General features: G+C 47.7%; 1 protein-coding gene across 1 annotated transcript in view; it reads right to left on the minus strand.

Annotated features, from left to right (window-relative positions):
* The window catches only part of LOC119580590, a 5205-nt gene extending 1872 nt beyond the window's left edge, over nt 1–3333 (minus strand). The window contains exons 1-6 of the mRNA XM_037928703.1: nt 2755–3333; nt 2289–2493; nt 1886–1973; nt 1057–1162; nt 572–723; nt 36–216 (exon numbers count right to left, since the gene is read on the minus strand). Coding sequence (XP_037784631.1) covers nt 36–216; nt 572–723; nt 1057–1162; nt 1886–1973; nt 2289–2493; nt 2755–3157 — 1135 coding nt within the window. The 5' untranslated portion in view covers nt 3158–3333. The remainder of the gene's footprint in view (nt 1–35; nt 217–571; nt 724–1056; nt 1163–1885; nt 1974–2288; nt 2494–2754) is intronic.
* Between the last annotated feature and the right edge of the window lie 9167 nt (nt 3334–12500).

Raw genomic sequence — 12500 nt, forward strand, 5'->3', positions numbered from 1 at the left:
CTCTTTTCCTCCTCTTCCTCCCTTCCCTCTCTCACCCGCAAGCACATATCCATTGTGCGATGGGTGGTCCCTCATGATGTGGAAGGGGAGGGGGGAGGCCAGCCACTCCCTCACGGCCCCCTCCTCCCGCGGCAGGATGTACGAGTCCAGGTCACGTGACAAGACCACGTCGACCAGCGGGTCAGCGAAGGTCACGAACCGCCATAATGTTCCTACCTGGAGATGTTCGTAAGGAGAGAGAGAAAAAAAAATTGATGATAAGTCGAGAGAAAAGGGATAAGAAGTACAGAAGTAAAAAAAAAGGTAGAGTGATGAAAAAGAAAAAAAGTAAGGAGATGAAAAAGAAAAAAAAGAAAGTAAAGCGATATAAAAGAAAAAAAATATTAAAAAAAAATAAAAGGTAGATTAATTTTAAAATTTACACGAATTCAGAATTAATATTGCACAGTGAACCAATTATTTCAAGTGCACAATCAAACATCAAAAATAAATAAATAAATAAACTAGATAAATAAATAAATGAATAATAAAATAAAATAAAAATGATTAAAAAGGTGTCTTTCTCCCTGACCTGCTGCGAGGCCTGGAGATCCCCCCAGGGTGGAGGCAGGTCATTCACGTCGCACAGGTCAAGGTGTGGGAAGGCGCAGTGGGCGGCGCATAGCTCGCTCCGCCCACGCCCATCTCCCGGCTCGAGCTTGTAGTACACGCGCATCACCCAACCTGAAGAGACGCGCGCACTGCATTGCTCTTTTTTCATGGCTGATTGTCGTTATTATTATTATTTATTTATTTATTTATTTATTTTTTTTGTAGCATAGGTGTCATTCTTATAATTATTTGCTATTGGAAATGGGAGTTGCATTTCGTTAATTATTATTTTTTAATTGTTATTAGGCAATGTATGCGCGCGTTGGTGTGTATGTGTATGCATACATACATACGGGCAGACAAACTGACACACACAAAAAAAATAATAATGATAAAATACATATGTGTAGATACACCTAGATATTTACATGCATACCAATATAATTCCTCTATAAACATACTCACCTGGATATCGCTGAGCAACCTCCTTGGCCCGCCTGGGAATCTCCGAGAAATATCTGTCATACACGCGATGGTCGGAGGCGTTGCCATAGTAGCTGTACGTCACCACCTGTGCAAGGGATCATGAGTGTAAACTTATCCCGAGCAGTCACTTTTTCATTACTATAATAATAATTATTATTATTATTACTATTATCATTATTATCAACATCATCATTATTGTTAGTATTATTAATATTGTTATTATCATTATTATTATTATTATCATCATTATCACTAGTATCATTATCATCATTACTATTAACATTATTATTATTATCATTACTAATTTCATTATTTTCCTATTTCTTAAATGTAATTTCCTGCATGTTGATGGTCATTGTTGATTTTTATTATGAAATGTGTGTTCTTGTTATTATGTCGCTTGTTATCATCAACAGCATTTTTCTGGTATTTTATTTAGCACAATCATATCACAATTATACCTTCGGTTATAGTGTTCCTGTGTGTGTGTGTGTGTGTGTGTGTGTGTGTGTGTGTGTGTGTGTGTGTGTGTGTGTGTGTGTGTGTGTGTGTGTGTGTGTGTGTGTGTGTGCGTGCGTGCGTGCGTGCGTGCGTGCGTGCGTGCGTGCGTGCGTGCGTGTGTGTGCGTGTGTGTGTGTGTGTGTGTGTGTGTGTGTGTGTGTGTGTGTGTGTGTGTGTGTGTGTGTTTGTGTATCTATGTATGTATATATGAATGAATGAATGAATGAATGTAGGTAGGTATATATATGTATACGTTTACGTATATAATTGCTACTCGACTCTATCGTTCAGGCACAGAACCCCTTACCTTCTGCCCGGGGCCCCTCGCGGTTGCAAACTGGTTGCAGGTGCTAACCCTCGGCACACGACGCACCAGCAAACGGTCCTCCTCGAGTCTGTGTTGAGAAGGTTGGCAAATAACAAAAAGGGCTAAATTAAATTGATATACATCGTTCATCTCATAATGTATTATCATTTTTTTTTATTCTGTTGATAATAAGACTGATTAGAAGAAAGGCAGATTGCGATACAATTAAGAATAGGAAGATGTGATATTAACAAGTGGCAAGGCGATGGAAGGACAAAAAAAAAGATAAAAAAAACTTACGGTTTTTACGGAGACAAAGAGAAGAAAAAAGTAGCAAAAGAAAAAATAAATAAAAAAGCAATTAGAACGACGATGTTAAACTTGAAGGACAGTGTGACCAGACCTGCGCAGAATGACATGACCAGGAGCGACCCTCTCGGCCGCCTCCCTCACACACCCGCATCCCGGCAGCGTGTATGTCCTTCGCTGTTGCTCCGAATGACCTGTTTCTGGGTCACCACGGGTCACCACATCCGTCACTATCTCCTCCTCTATGAACCTGCTTTCGTTGACCTTGCTTAGCGTTTTGACCTCGAGCTCTGGGACACCTGGAGGATCGAAACTAAAGTCAGGGAGAGTGCTGATGTAAGTGCTACAGTGTGTGTGTGTGTGTGTGTGTGTGTGTGTGTGTGTGTGTGTGTGTGTGTGTGTGTGTGTGTGTGTGTGTGTGTGTGTGTGTGTGTGTATGTGTATGTGTCTGTGTGCATGTGCATGTGTGCATGTGCATGTGTGTATGTGCATGTGCATGTGCATGTGTGCGGGCGCGTGTGCGTGTACATGTGCTTTTCATTGTGTATATTTATACTCACCAAGGCTGGCGGGCTTAATAGTGTAGAATAACTCATCCAATCCTTCCTTGAGATTTTTCACGTAATCCTTCAAGAGCGGAAGCCCAAGGAGGCCATTGAGCACTTTCAGTGGCTTTTCTTCGTCTTTCCTTCTCTTCCCCTTCTTCTTTTCCTGCTCTTGCTTACTCCCTCCTTCAGGATACGCAGGTATACCTCCAACTCCTGGGGGCGGTGGAGCGACACCCGTTACACCCTCGGGAGTTTTTGGCGCCTCGAAGTGTGTCGAGGTTTTCTGTCGGGGTGCAGACCTGGCCACGCCCACTTCCTCCCTGACGACTCCTGATTGGCGGGAAGGCAGGTTGAACATCAGAAAAACGAAGACCGCGCAGGTTAACAGCAATGAGACTCTTCTCCAGGGCGCCATGTCTTAGCGATTTTCTTTTTCAGTGTTTAGATATATTTGTATAGATGTTTGTTATACGTTGGTATTTTTCCTCAGCTTGATTCAGTGTTCTCATTTCCTGTGTTTTAGTAATCGAATTGAACAGGCTTTCCTCCCCGAAAAATTTCAATGTTGTATAGGGTTTTCTCCTTTTCTCCCCGTTCGAATTATTTCCTTTTTTCTCTTTCACATCGCACCCGTCACTCTTTCCGAACTGCCTTGATATTCATAATAACTGCCTAATCCCCGGAAATCCTTACGCACTCGGCTCTGAACGCTTTAATGGTCCCGCTAGCTGCCATAACTTCCGGTTCAATAGAGTGCTTTACGTTTGAGGTTGATTACATTATCATTACGTTCAGCCCAGTTTATAAGAGTGAGGTCCAAGGCAAAAAAGGCGGCGGCGATATGAAAGTGACAGTAGAATGAGATGCGAGGCGGACTCCCGTTAATAGGCGAGAACTTGTAACGGTAAACGGTAGGGAAGGAGGGGGGGGGGGATGATACCGTATGTCTCCACCGTAAACAGGCGGTGGTTCGCGTAACTGTTTTTTCTTCTGTTTTTCTGGACTTCGTAGCGATATTTATGCTAAGAATGGTGTTTAATCTCTGGATGCATGGTTGTTTATTAAAGCTGAATACAAGTTTTTATATTTCTGGGTTAACGCGTTTATGATATGATTTATTCATGTTATATAGTTGCTTTTCGGTACTCGATCACTGACATTGTCTTTTTTTTAACAGGTGGATTTTCTCTGCGGGAGAGCGAAGCAATTGCACTTTTTTCCTAAGAAAATTAGGTTCATAACACTGTTAACACACTCTCGCTGTCCCTTTACATCTCCAAGAAGAATAAGAATTATGCTTTTTTTTTTATATATATAATCACCTTTTCCACGTTTTCTTTCTCGTATTTTGTAGCACAATCATCATTCGTTGTCACTTATAAACCACAAAACACAAACCTGTCTGTTTCTAGATCACAGCGATCGCACAGCCTTAAATGCGTGTAAGAGAGATTAAACTATTCCATCTTCACTCATTCAGTCGCCGCTCATACCTCGGCGCTCGCTGAAAGGAAACTAGCGAGTCTGAAACTTTCCGACCCCATTCCCCCTCCCCATCAACTTCCCCCTCCCCCCTTCCCCACCTCTCCCTACCTGCCTTCCCCCATCCTCTCTCCTACGCCTCCTCCCCTCCCCCTTCCCCTTCCCCCCCAACACCCCCTGCGTTACCAATGCGTCAGGACCTTCAATTTCATCAATGGGCTGCTAATCAACATTCAGTTTATTCCTATTCACGAAATGTGATGTCCGAGCAGCTGTGTGCCGCTGAGGTGTTTTAACAGTTGAGGTTATTTGCATGCCAAGAAAACTGAAGATTGTTATGTTTGGGTGTAAAATCACGTTAATTATAATTGATCAGCATATATATATATATATATATATATATATATATATATATATATATATATATATATATATATATATATATATATATATATATATATATATATATATATATATATATATATATATATATATATATTAAGAGAGAGAGAGAGAGAGAGAGGGGGGGGAGACAAGTGTGTCTTTCTCTCTCTCTCACACACACACACACGCACACACATACTCACACACAAGTGTGTGTGTGTGTGTGTGTGTAATTTATATAAATATGTGTCAGTATCTACCCATCGAACGAATAGATCCAGTAATCGAATTGATATTTGTTGTTCGCAAAATATTTCAATGCAAACCTGAATGGAAATACAAATTTCACAAAATTCTTCATATGTTCGCGGCTGTTCAGAGCGGAACCGCCGTCAGCGCAAAGTGGCACATGACCTGAGGCGAAAAAAATATTATCATTTATTTGTTAGTTATTCATCATCATCATTATTATTGTTATTATTATTATTATTATTATTATTATTATTATTATTATTATTATTATTATTATTATTTTGAGTCCTGTAGGTGCTTTCAAGAATTGGAAGTGCTGCGGTCTCAGAGGTGAATCAATCCTTCTTGACTTCACTTTTAACTTCCCTGAACAGAAACTTTCTGTGGATGGAGCCAGTGGTTCTTAACTTGTTTAGGGCGAGGCTTTGCCCTCAGTGAGAGCGAGTCTCATCGTCGAAGCAATCTAGGCTCTTCGTAGTTAGGAGTTTGGTTTCGGAGACGCTTAGGATGCTTTTTGGGTTTGACCTCAGTGATGTACGAGGGGGACTGCGTCATATCGAGGCTTAGCAGGAATTCCTCAGCAAATTGTTTACCGTTCAAGATTGTTAATGGTTTAAACAAATAAATGTGCTAGGCATCAAAGGCCATATGGTGCTAGACCGTTCAAGATAGTTAACTTTGTGTGGTGTTGCTTGCTACGTTGTGAATACTCTGGTAAGAAGTCTGAATGACGTGGTAGATCTGATGAGTAGTTAGTCATGGAGTGCGGACCTCTACGATATCAATGGGCACGAGACCAGAGGGTTAAAGGTTTTGCCTTATGACGGTGTTGGTTACTTCAGATCTACTCCCTACCAACCCTACCGTTGAAATCACCGAGAAGAACCAACTTGTCCTTGCTTTTTACAATACGAAAAAAATCATAAAAAACAGGAAAGGAAAGTATTGTTCGTATACACTGTAACGACGGTTCGTTAAAGTTTTCCTTGGTATCGAACGCAGGAGCGCTAACATTGAGTATGGTGGTGGGTTAGCTACTTGTAAGGTTCAGATAGAACTACAGTACCCGATCATTGATGGGGTCGGCGGTTAAAGGCCAGACGCGAGGAGTTGCAATTGTTGCCTGGAGGTTACTACTGTGGCTGGGCACCACGGCGGGTAAGCACTAGGTTCAGCCGAGTCAGCACCAGCTGACACACGTGAGCGACTCGGCATTAGTCGACACAGGCCGGGCTCCCCTCATGGGTATAGCCCAGGCGAAGCTAAGCTTCGCATATCGGACTTAACTATCAGTTATTCCTTTACCTGGTTCATGAGATGTCTTTTAGGTGCGAAATCAACGTTATCAAAAGGCGATTTGGTGTCTAGTTCCCCCTTTTCCTTTGTATATAGTTCAAGCCGCTGTAATGTCACCATACCAAGGTGTGGATATTGTTCTGCCTGAGTAGATATACGCACGAGCTGGGTTATATATATATATATATATATATATATATATATATATATATATATATATATATATATATATATATATATATGTATATACATATATACATACACTCATTACATTATATGTATATATATACTTTTTTTTTAACGGTAGGTTCATGTTTGAGCCGCCGTGGTTACATCATGATACTTAATTGTAGTTTTCATGTTGTGATGATCTTTGATGGGTGGGTGCTTCAAGTGCATGGTGATGTGAAGCGATGGTGTGGTAGCCTAGATAGTGTTAAGTGCTTGCATGCCTTCTCGCTTGCAGCTTCCACCCCTGGCTAGCCCAGTGCGAAAAAGGGAGCAGCTTCTGCATAAGTCTCCCCTGCCAGGTCACAGCCTCTCCATCATTAAGACTTCTGCAGTGCCTCCTCGTGGCCACCCATGGGTAACTGGGTACCTTGCGGTCCCAGGCTAAATCTGTGGGGGATCTCGGAGCAGCAGGAGGCCCCAGAGGTACGGAGTTATGGCCCACCGGCGTGTGGACACGCTCTGGCTTCGTACCAACTCCTGCCCCCTAGCCACCCTGGGGTAATGGGGGCGGCTCGGGGGAGGTGGGCCTTGCCAGTCCTCCTCCCCCCAGAATGACCCTCTGGCAACGTCTCGCGTAAATGGAAATGCTGGGGGGAGGGGTGTTGTCCCTCCCACCCAGCAAGTAAGGCGGGCTGTGGGTCCCGCTGGGAGGGCAAATGTCGGGGTGCAGGATTGGAACGTGAGTTACTCGTCCCGCCTGCGCCCCGGCAGGCGCCAACCCACCATGAAGCTTCTGGGGGAAAGCCCTCGGGAACCCCCACAGGTGGATAGGCAGTCCCACAGCCTACCGACCCCCTTTATCTGGGGCTGTGTTGGCAGGGGCGGCAGAGGTGGCGTGCACCCGGAGTGACCACCCGAGGCTTAACCTCAGGCGTGCTTTCCGGGTAGGCGCTTGGAACATCTGGTCCTTGCGGCAGGATGAGCGGTTACCTCTGCTATCGCGGGAATTGAAGCGACTGGGAGTTGAGGTGGCTGCCCTCTCAGAGGTGAGAAGACCTGGTAGCGGCACGATCAGTGTGGTTGGTTACACCTACTACTGGTCGGGCCGCAGCGATGGTCACCACCTCCAGGGTGTAGCCATAGCCATCTCCAGTCGACTTCAGCCTGCGGTAGTCGAGGTGACACCGGTTGATGAGCGTATCATGGCATTGAGACTGAAGCATGCTTTTGGCTTCTTGTCTCTTATTGCTGTATACGCTCCTACCGATGTACATAAAACCGATGTGAAAGAGGCGTTCTACGCCAAACTCGCATCTGTGGCAGACGATTGCCCCCGGCGAGACATTCGCATTGTTCTGGGCGACTTCAATGCGGTATCCGGCTGTGACCGAGCTGGCTACGAGATGTCTGTCGGCCCCCAGGGCTCGGGAGCTGATCCCAGCAGCGAGAATAGCCTCCTTCTCCGGGACTTTGCTAGGTCCCAGAAAATGAGGATCTCTGGCTCCTGGTACCAGCGCTCCAACTCGCATCGCTAGACTTGGTACAGCGATACGAGTAATGTGGCCAAGGAGATCGACCACATTCTTGTCAGCACGCGATGGAGGATCCTCCAGAACTGCAGGGTTTACCGGAGTGCTGAGTTCTGTGGCACCGACCATAGGCTGCTTGTGGCTACCCTGCGGGTCCACTTCAAAACTCCCCGTCCCTCCAGTGGCCAACCTAAGGTGTTTCACTTGGACAGACTAAGGGAGGAGGAGTGTGCCCGTGGGTTCGCCACGGCAGTCTCTGACCGATTCTCAGAAACCAGCAACCTGACGGATCCAGTTGCTCTGTGGGAGTCCTTCAAGCGCGTAACACTCGAAGCAGCTCAGGAGTCCATTGGCGTACGCCCAAGGACAAGGCAGAATACCATATCCCTGGAGACATTAGAGGCCACTGAAGCGTGTCGCAAGGCTCGGCTGAATGGGAATCAAGTCTTGCGTCGTTCCATGGTGCGTAGGGCTCGGACACTGCTGAGAAGGGACAAGGAACAGTTCATCAGGAATCTTGCTGAGGAGGTCGAAGGCCATTTCTTGGTAAATGACCTTCGCCCTGCCTACCAAGCCCTGAGAAAACTGAACCCTAAGCCCTCCTCACAGATGACTGCAGTCCGATCAGCGGATGGACGGATCATCTCAGATCATGTTGGGGTTCGTGAACGTTGGGCTGAGTATTTTGAACAGTTGTACCAGGTGGACCCTCCAACAGTTAACTTGGATGCAAGCGATGTCTCAGTGCCTGTGCCGGACCCACCCATCAGCGAGGAACCTCCTACCCTAACAGAGGTTAGGCTGGCGATTTCCAAGCTGAAGAGTGGGAAAGCTGCAGGCATATGTGATATCCCTGCTGAATTGCTAAAGGCTGGGGTGAACCTATGGCTCGGGGCCTGCATACAGTCCTGACTGCCATTTGGCAGTCTGGTACCATTCCCCCTGACCTGCTGAAGGGCGTGGTCATCCCTCTCTGGAAGGGGAAAGGGGATCGATGGGACTGTAGCAACTACCGTGGCATTACACTGCTCAGCATACCAGGCAAGGTTCTCGCTCACATTCTTCTGAAACGGATCCGCAACCACCTACTGAGGCACCAGAGACCGGAGCAGTCTGGATTTACTCCTGGCAAGTCCACAATAGATCGTATACTAGCACTTCGAGTAATTGTGGAACGCCGTCGTGAGTTTGGTCGTGGGTTGCTTGCAGCCTACATCGACCTCAAGAAGGCGTTTGACTCGGTGCATCGGGAATCGCTATGGGAGATCCTGAGGCTCAGGGGAATTCCGACACAGATTATTGGCCTGATAGCAAGCCTCTATACTGGTACTGAAAGTGCTGTAAAGTGTGGTGGGGGTATGTCGAACTTCTTCCCTGTTAATTCAGGGGTGAGGCAAGGCTGTGTCCTTGCACCCACACTTTTTAACACTTGTATGGACTGGATAATGGGCAGAGCTACTAGCCAAAGTCAGTGCGGAGCAACACTAGGCAATATTAAGGTCTCGGACCTTGACTTTGCCGACGATGTTGCTGTAAAGTCTTTCTATGTGCTAATTCCCAGCAAAAATCACGTTTTCATGATATGTGTCAGGAATTTTTATTTACATTAGTTTATATATATATATATATATATATATATATATATTATATATATAAACTAATGTAAATAAAAATTCCTGACACATATCATGAAAACGTGATTTTTGCTGGGAATTAGCACATAGAAAGACTTTACAGCAACATCGTCGGCAAAGTCAAGGTCCGAGACCTTAATATTGCCTAGTGTTGCTCCGCACTGACTTTGGCTAGTAGCTCTGCCCATTATCCAGTCCATACAAGTGTTGAAAAGTGTGGGTGCAAGGACACAGCCTTGCCTCACCCCTGAATTAACAGGGAAGAAGTTCGACATACCCCCACCACACTTTACAGCACTTTCAGTACCAGTATAGAGGCTTGCTATCAGGCCAATAATCTGTGTCGGAATTCCCCTGAGCCTCAGGATCTCCCATAGCGATTCCCGATGCACCGAGTCAAACGCCTTCTTGAGGTCGATGTAGGCTGCAAGCAACCCACGACCAAACTCACGACGGCGTTCCACAATTACTCGAAGTGCTAGTATACGATCTATTGTGGACTTGCCAGGAGTAAATCCAGACTGCTCCGTCTCTGGGCCTCAGTAGGTGGTTGCGGATCCGTTTCAGAAGAATGTGAGCGAGAACCTTGCCTGGTATGCTGAGCAGTGTAATGCCACGGTAGTTGCTACAGTCCCATCGATCCCCTTTCCCCTTCCAGAGAGGGATGACCACGCCCTTCAGCAGGTCAGGGGGAATGGTACCAGACTGCCAAATGGCAGTCAGGACTGTATGCAGGCCCGAGCCATAGGTTCACCCCCAGCCTTTAGCAATTCAGCAGGGATATCACATATGCCTGCAGCTTTCCCACTCTTCAGCTTGGAAATCGCCAGCCTAACCTCTGTTAGGGTAGGAGGTTCCTCGCTGATGGGTGGGTCCGGCACAGGCACTGAGACATCGCTTGCATCCAAGTTAACTGTTGGAGGGTCCACCTGGTACAACTGTTCAAAATACTCAGCCCAACGTTCACGAACCCCAACATGATCTGAGATGATCCGTCCATCCGTGATCGGACTGCAGTCATCTGTGAGGAGGGCTTAGGGTTCAGTTTTCTCAGGGCTTGGTAGGCAGGGCGAAGGTCATTTACCAAGAAATGGCCTTCGACCTCCTCAGCAAGATTCCTGATGAACTGTTCCTTGTCCCTTCTCAGCAGTGTCCGAGCCCTACGCACCATGGAACGACGCAAGACTTGATTCCCATTCAGCCGAGCCTTGCGACACGCTTCAGTGGCCTCTAATGTCTCCAGGGATATGGTATTCTGCCTTGTCCTTGGGCGTACGCCAATGGACTCCTGAGCTGCTTCGAGTGTTACGCGCTTGAAGGACTCCCACAGAGCAACTGGATCCGTCAGGTTGCTGGTTTCTGAGAATCGGTCAGAGACTGCCGTGGCGAACCCACGGGCACACTCCCCCTCCCTTAGTCTGTCCAAGTGAAACACCTTAGGGTGGCCACTGGAGGGACAGGGAGTTTTGAAGTGGACCCGCAGGGTAGCCACAAGCAGCCTATGGTCGGTGCCACAGAACTCAGCACTCCGGTAAACCCTGCAGTTCTGGAGGATCCTCCATCGCGTGCTGACAAAAATGTGGTCGATCTCCTTGGCCACATTACTCGTATCGCTGTACCAAGTCTAGCGATGCGAGTTGGAGCGCTGGTACCAGGAGCCAGAGATCCTCATTTTCTGGGACCTAGCAAAGTCCCGGAGAAGGAGGCTATTCTCGCTGCTGGGATCAGCTCCCGAGCCATGGGGCCGACAGACATCTCGTAGCCAGCTCGGTCACAGCCGGATACCGCATTGAAGTCGCCCAGAACAATGCGAATGTCTCGCCGGGGGCAATCGTCTGCCACAGATGCGAGTTTGGCGTAGAACGCCTCTTTCACATCGGTTTTATGTACATCGGTAGGAGCGTATACAGCAATAAGAGACAAGAAGCCAAAAAACATGCTTCAGTCTCAATGCCATGATACGCTCATCAACCGGTGTCACCTCGACTACCGCAGGCTGAAGTCGACTGGAGATGGCTATGGCTACACCCTGGAGGTGGTGACCATCGCTGCGGCCCGACCAGTAGTAGGTGTAACCAACCACACTGATCGTGCCGCTACCAGGTCTTCTCACCTCTGAGAGGGCAGCCACCTCAACTCCCAGTCGCTTCAATTCCCGCGATAGCAAAGGTAACCGCTCATCCTGCCGCAAGGACCAGATGTTCCAAGCGCCTACCCGGAAAGCACGCCTGAGGTTAAGCCTCGGGTGGTCACTCCGGGTGCACGCCACCTCTGCCGCCCCTGCCAACACAGCCCCAGATAAAGGGGGTCGGTAGGCTGTGGGACTGCCTATCCACCTGTGGGGTTCCCGAGGGCTTTCCCCCAGAAGCTTCATGGTGGGTTGGCGCCTGCCGGGGCGCAGGCGGGACGAGTAACTCACGTTCCAATCCTGCACCCCGACATTTGCCCTCCCAGCGGGACCCACAGCCCGCCTTACTTGCTGGGTGGGAGGGACAACACCCCTCCCCCCAGCATTTCCATTTACGCGAGACGTTGCCAGAGGGTCATTCTGGGGGGAGGAGGACTGGCAAGGCCCACCTCCCCCGAGCCGCCCCATTACCCCAGGGTGGCTAGGGGGCAGGAGTTGGTACGAAGCCAGAGCGTGTCCACACGCCGGTGGGCCATAACTCCGTACCTCTGGGGCCTCCTGCTGCTCCGAGATCCCCCACAGATTTAGCCTGGGACCGCAAGGTACCCAGTTACCCATGGGTGGCCACGAGGAGGCACTGCAGAAGTCTTAATGATGGAGAGGCTGTGACCTGGCAGGGGAGACTTATGCAGAAGCTGCTCCCTTTTTCGCACTGGGCTAGCCAGGGGTGGAAGCTGCAAGCGAGAAGGCATGCAAGCACTTAACACTATCTAGGCTACCACACCATCGCTTCACATCACCATGCACTTGAAGCACCCACCCATCAAAGATCATCACAACATGAAAACTACAATTAAGTATCATGATGTAACCACGGCGGCT

This window comes from Penaeus monodon, chromosome 2 (genome assembly GCF_015228065.2).
Source record: "Penaeus monodon isolate SGIC_2016 chromosome 2, NSTDA_Pmon_1, whole genome shotgun sequence".
NCBI classification, from domain to species: domain Eukaryota; kingdom Metazoa; phylum Arthropoda; class Malacostraca; order Decapoda; family Penaeidae; genus Penaeus; species Penaeus monodon.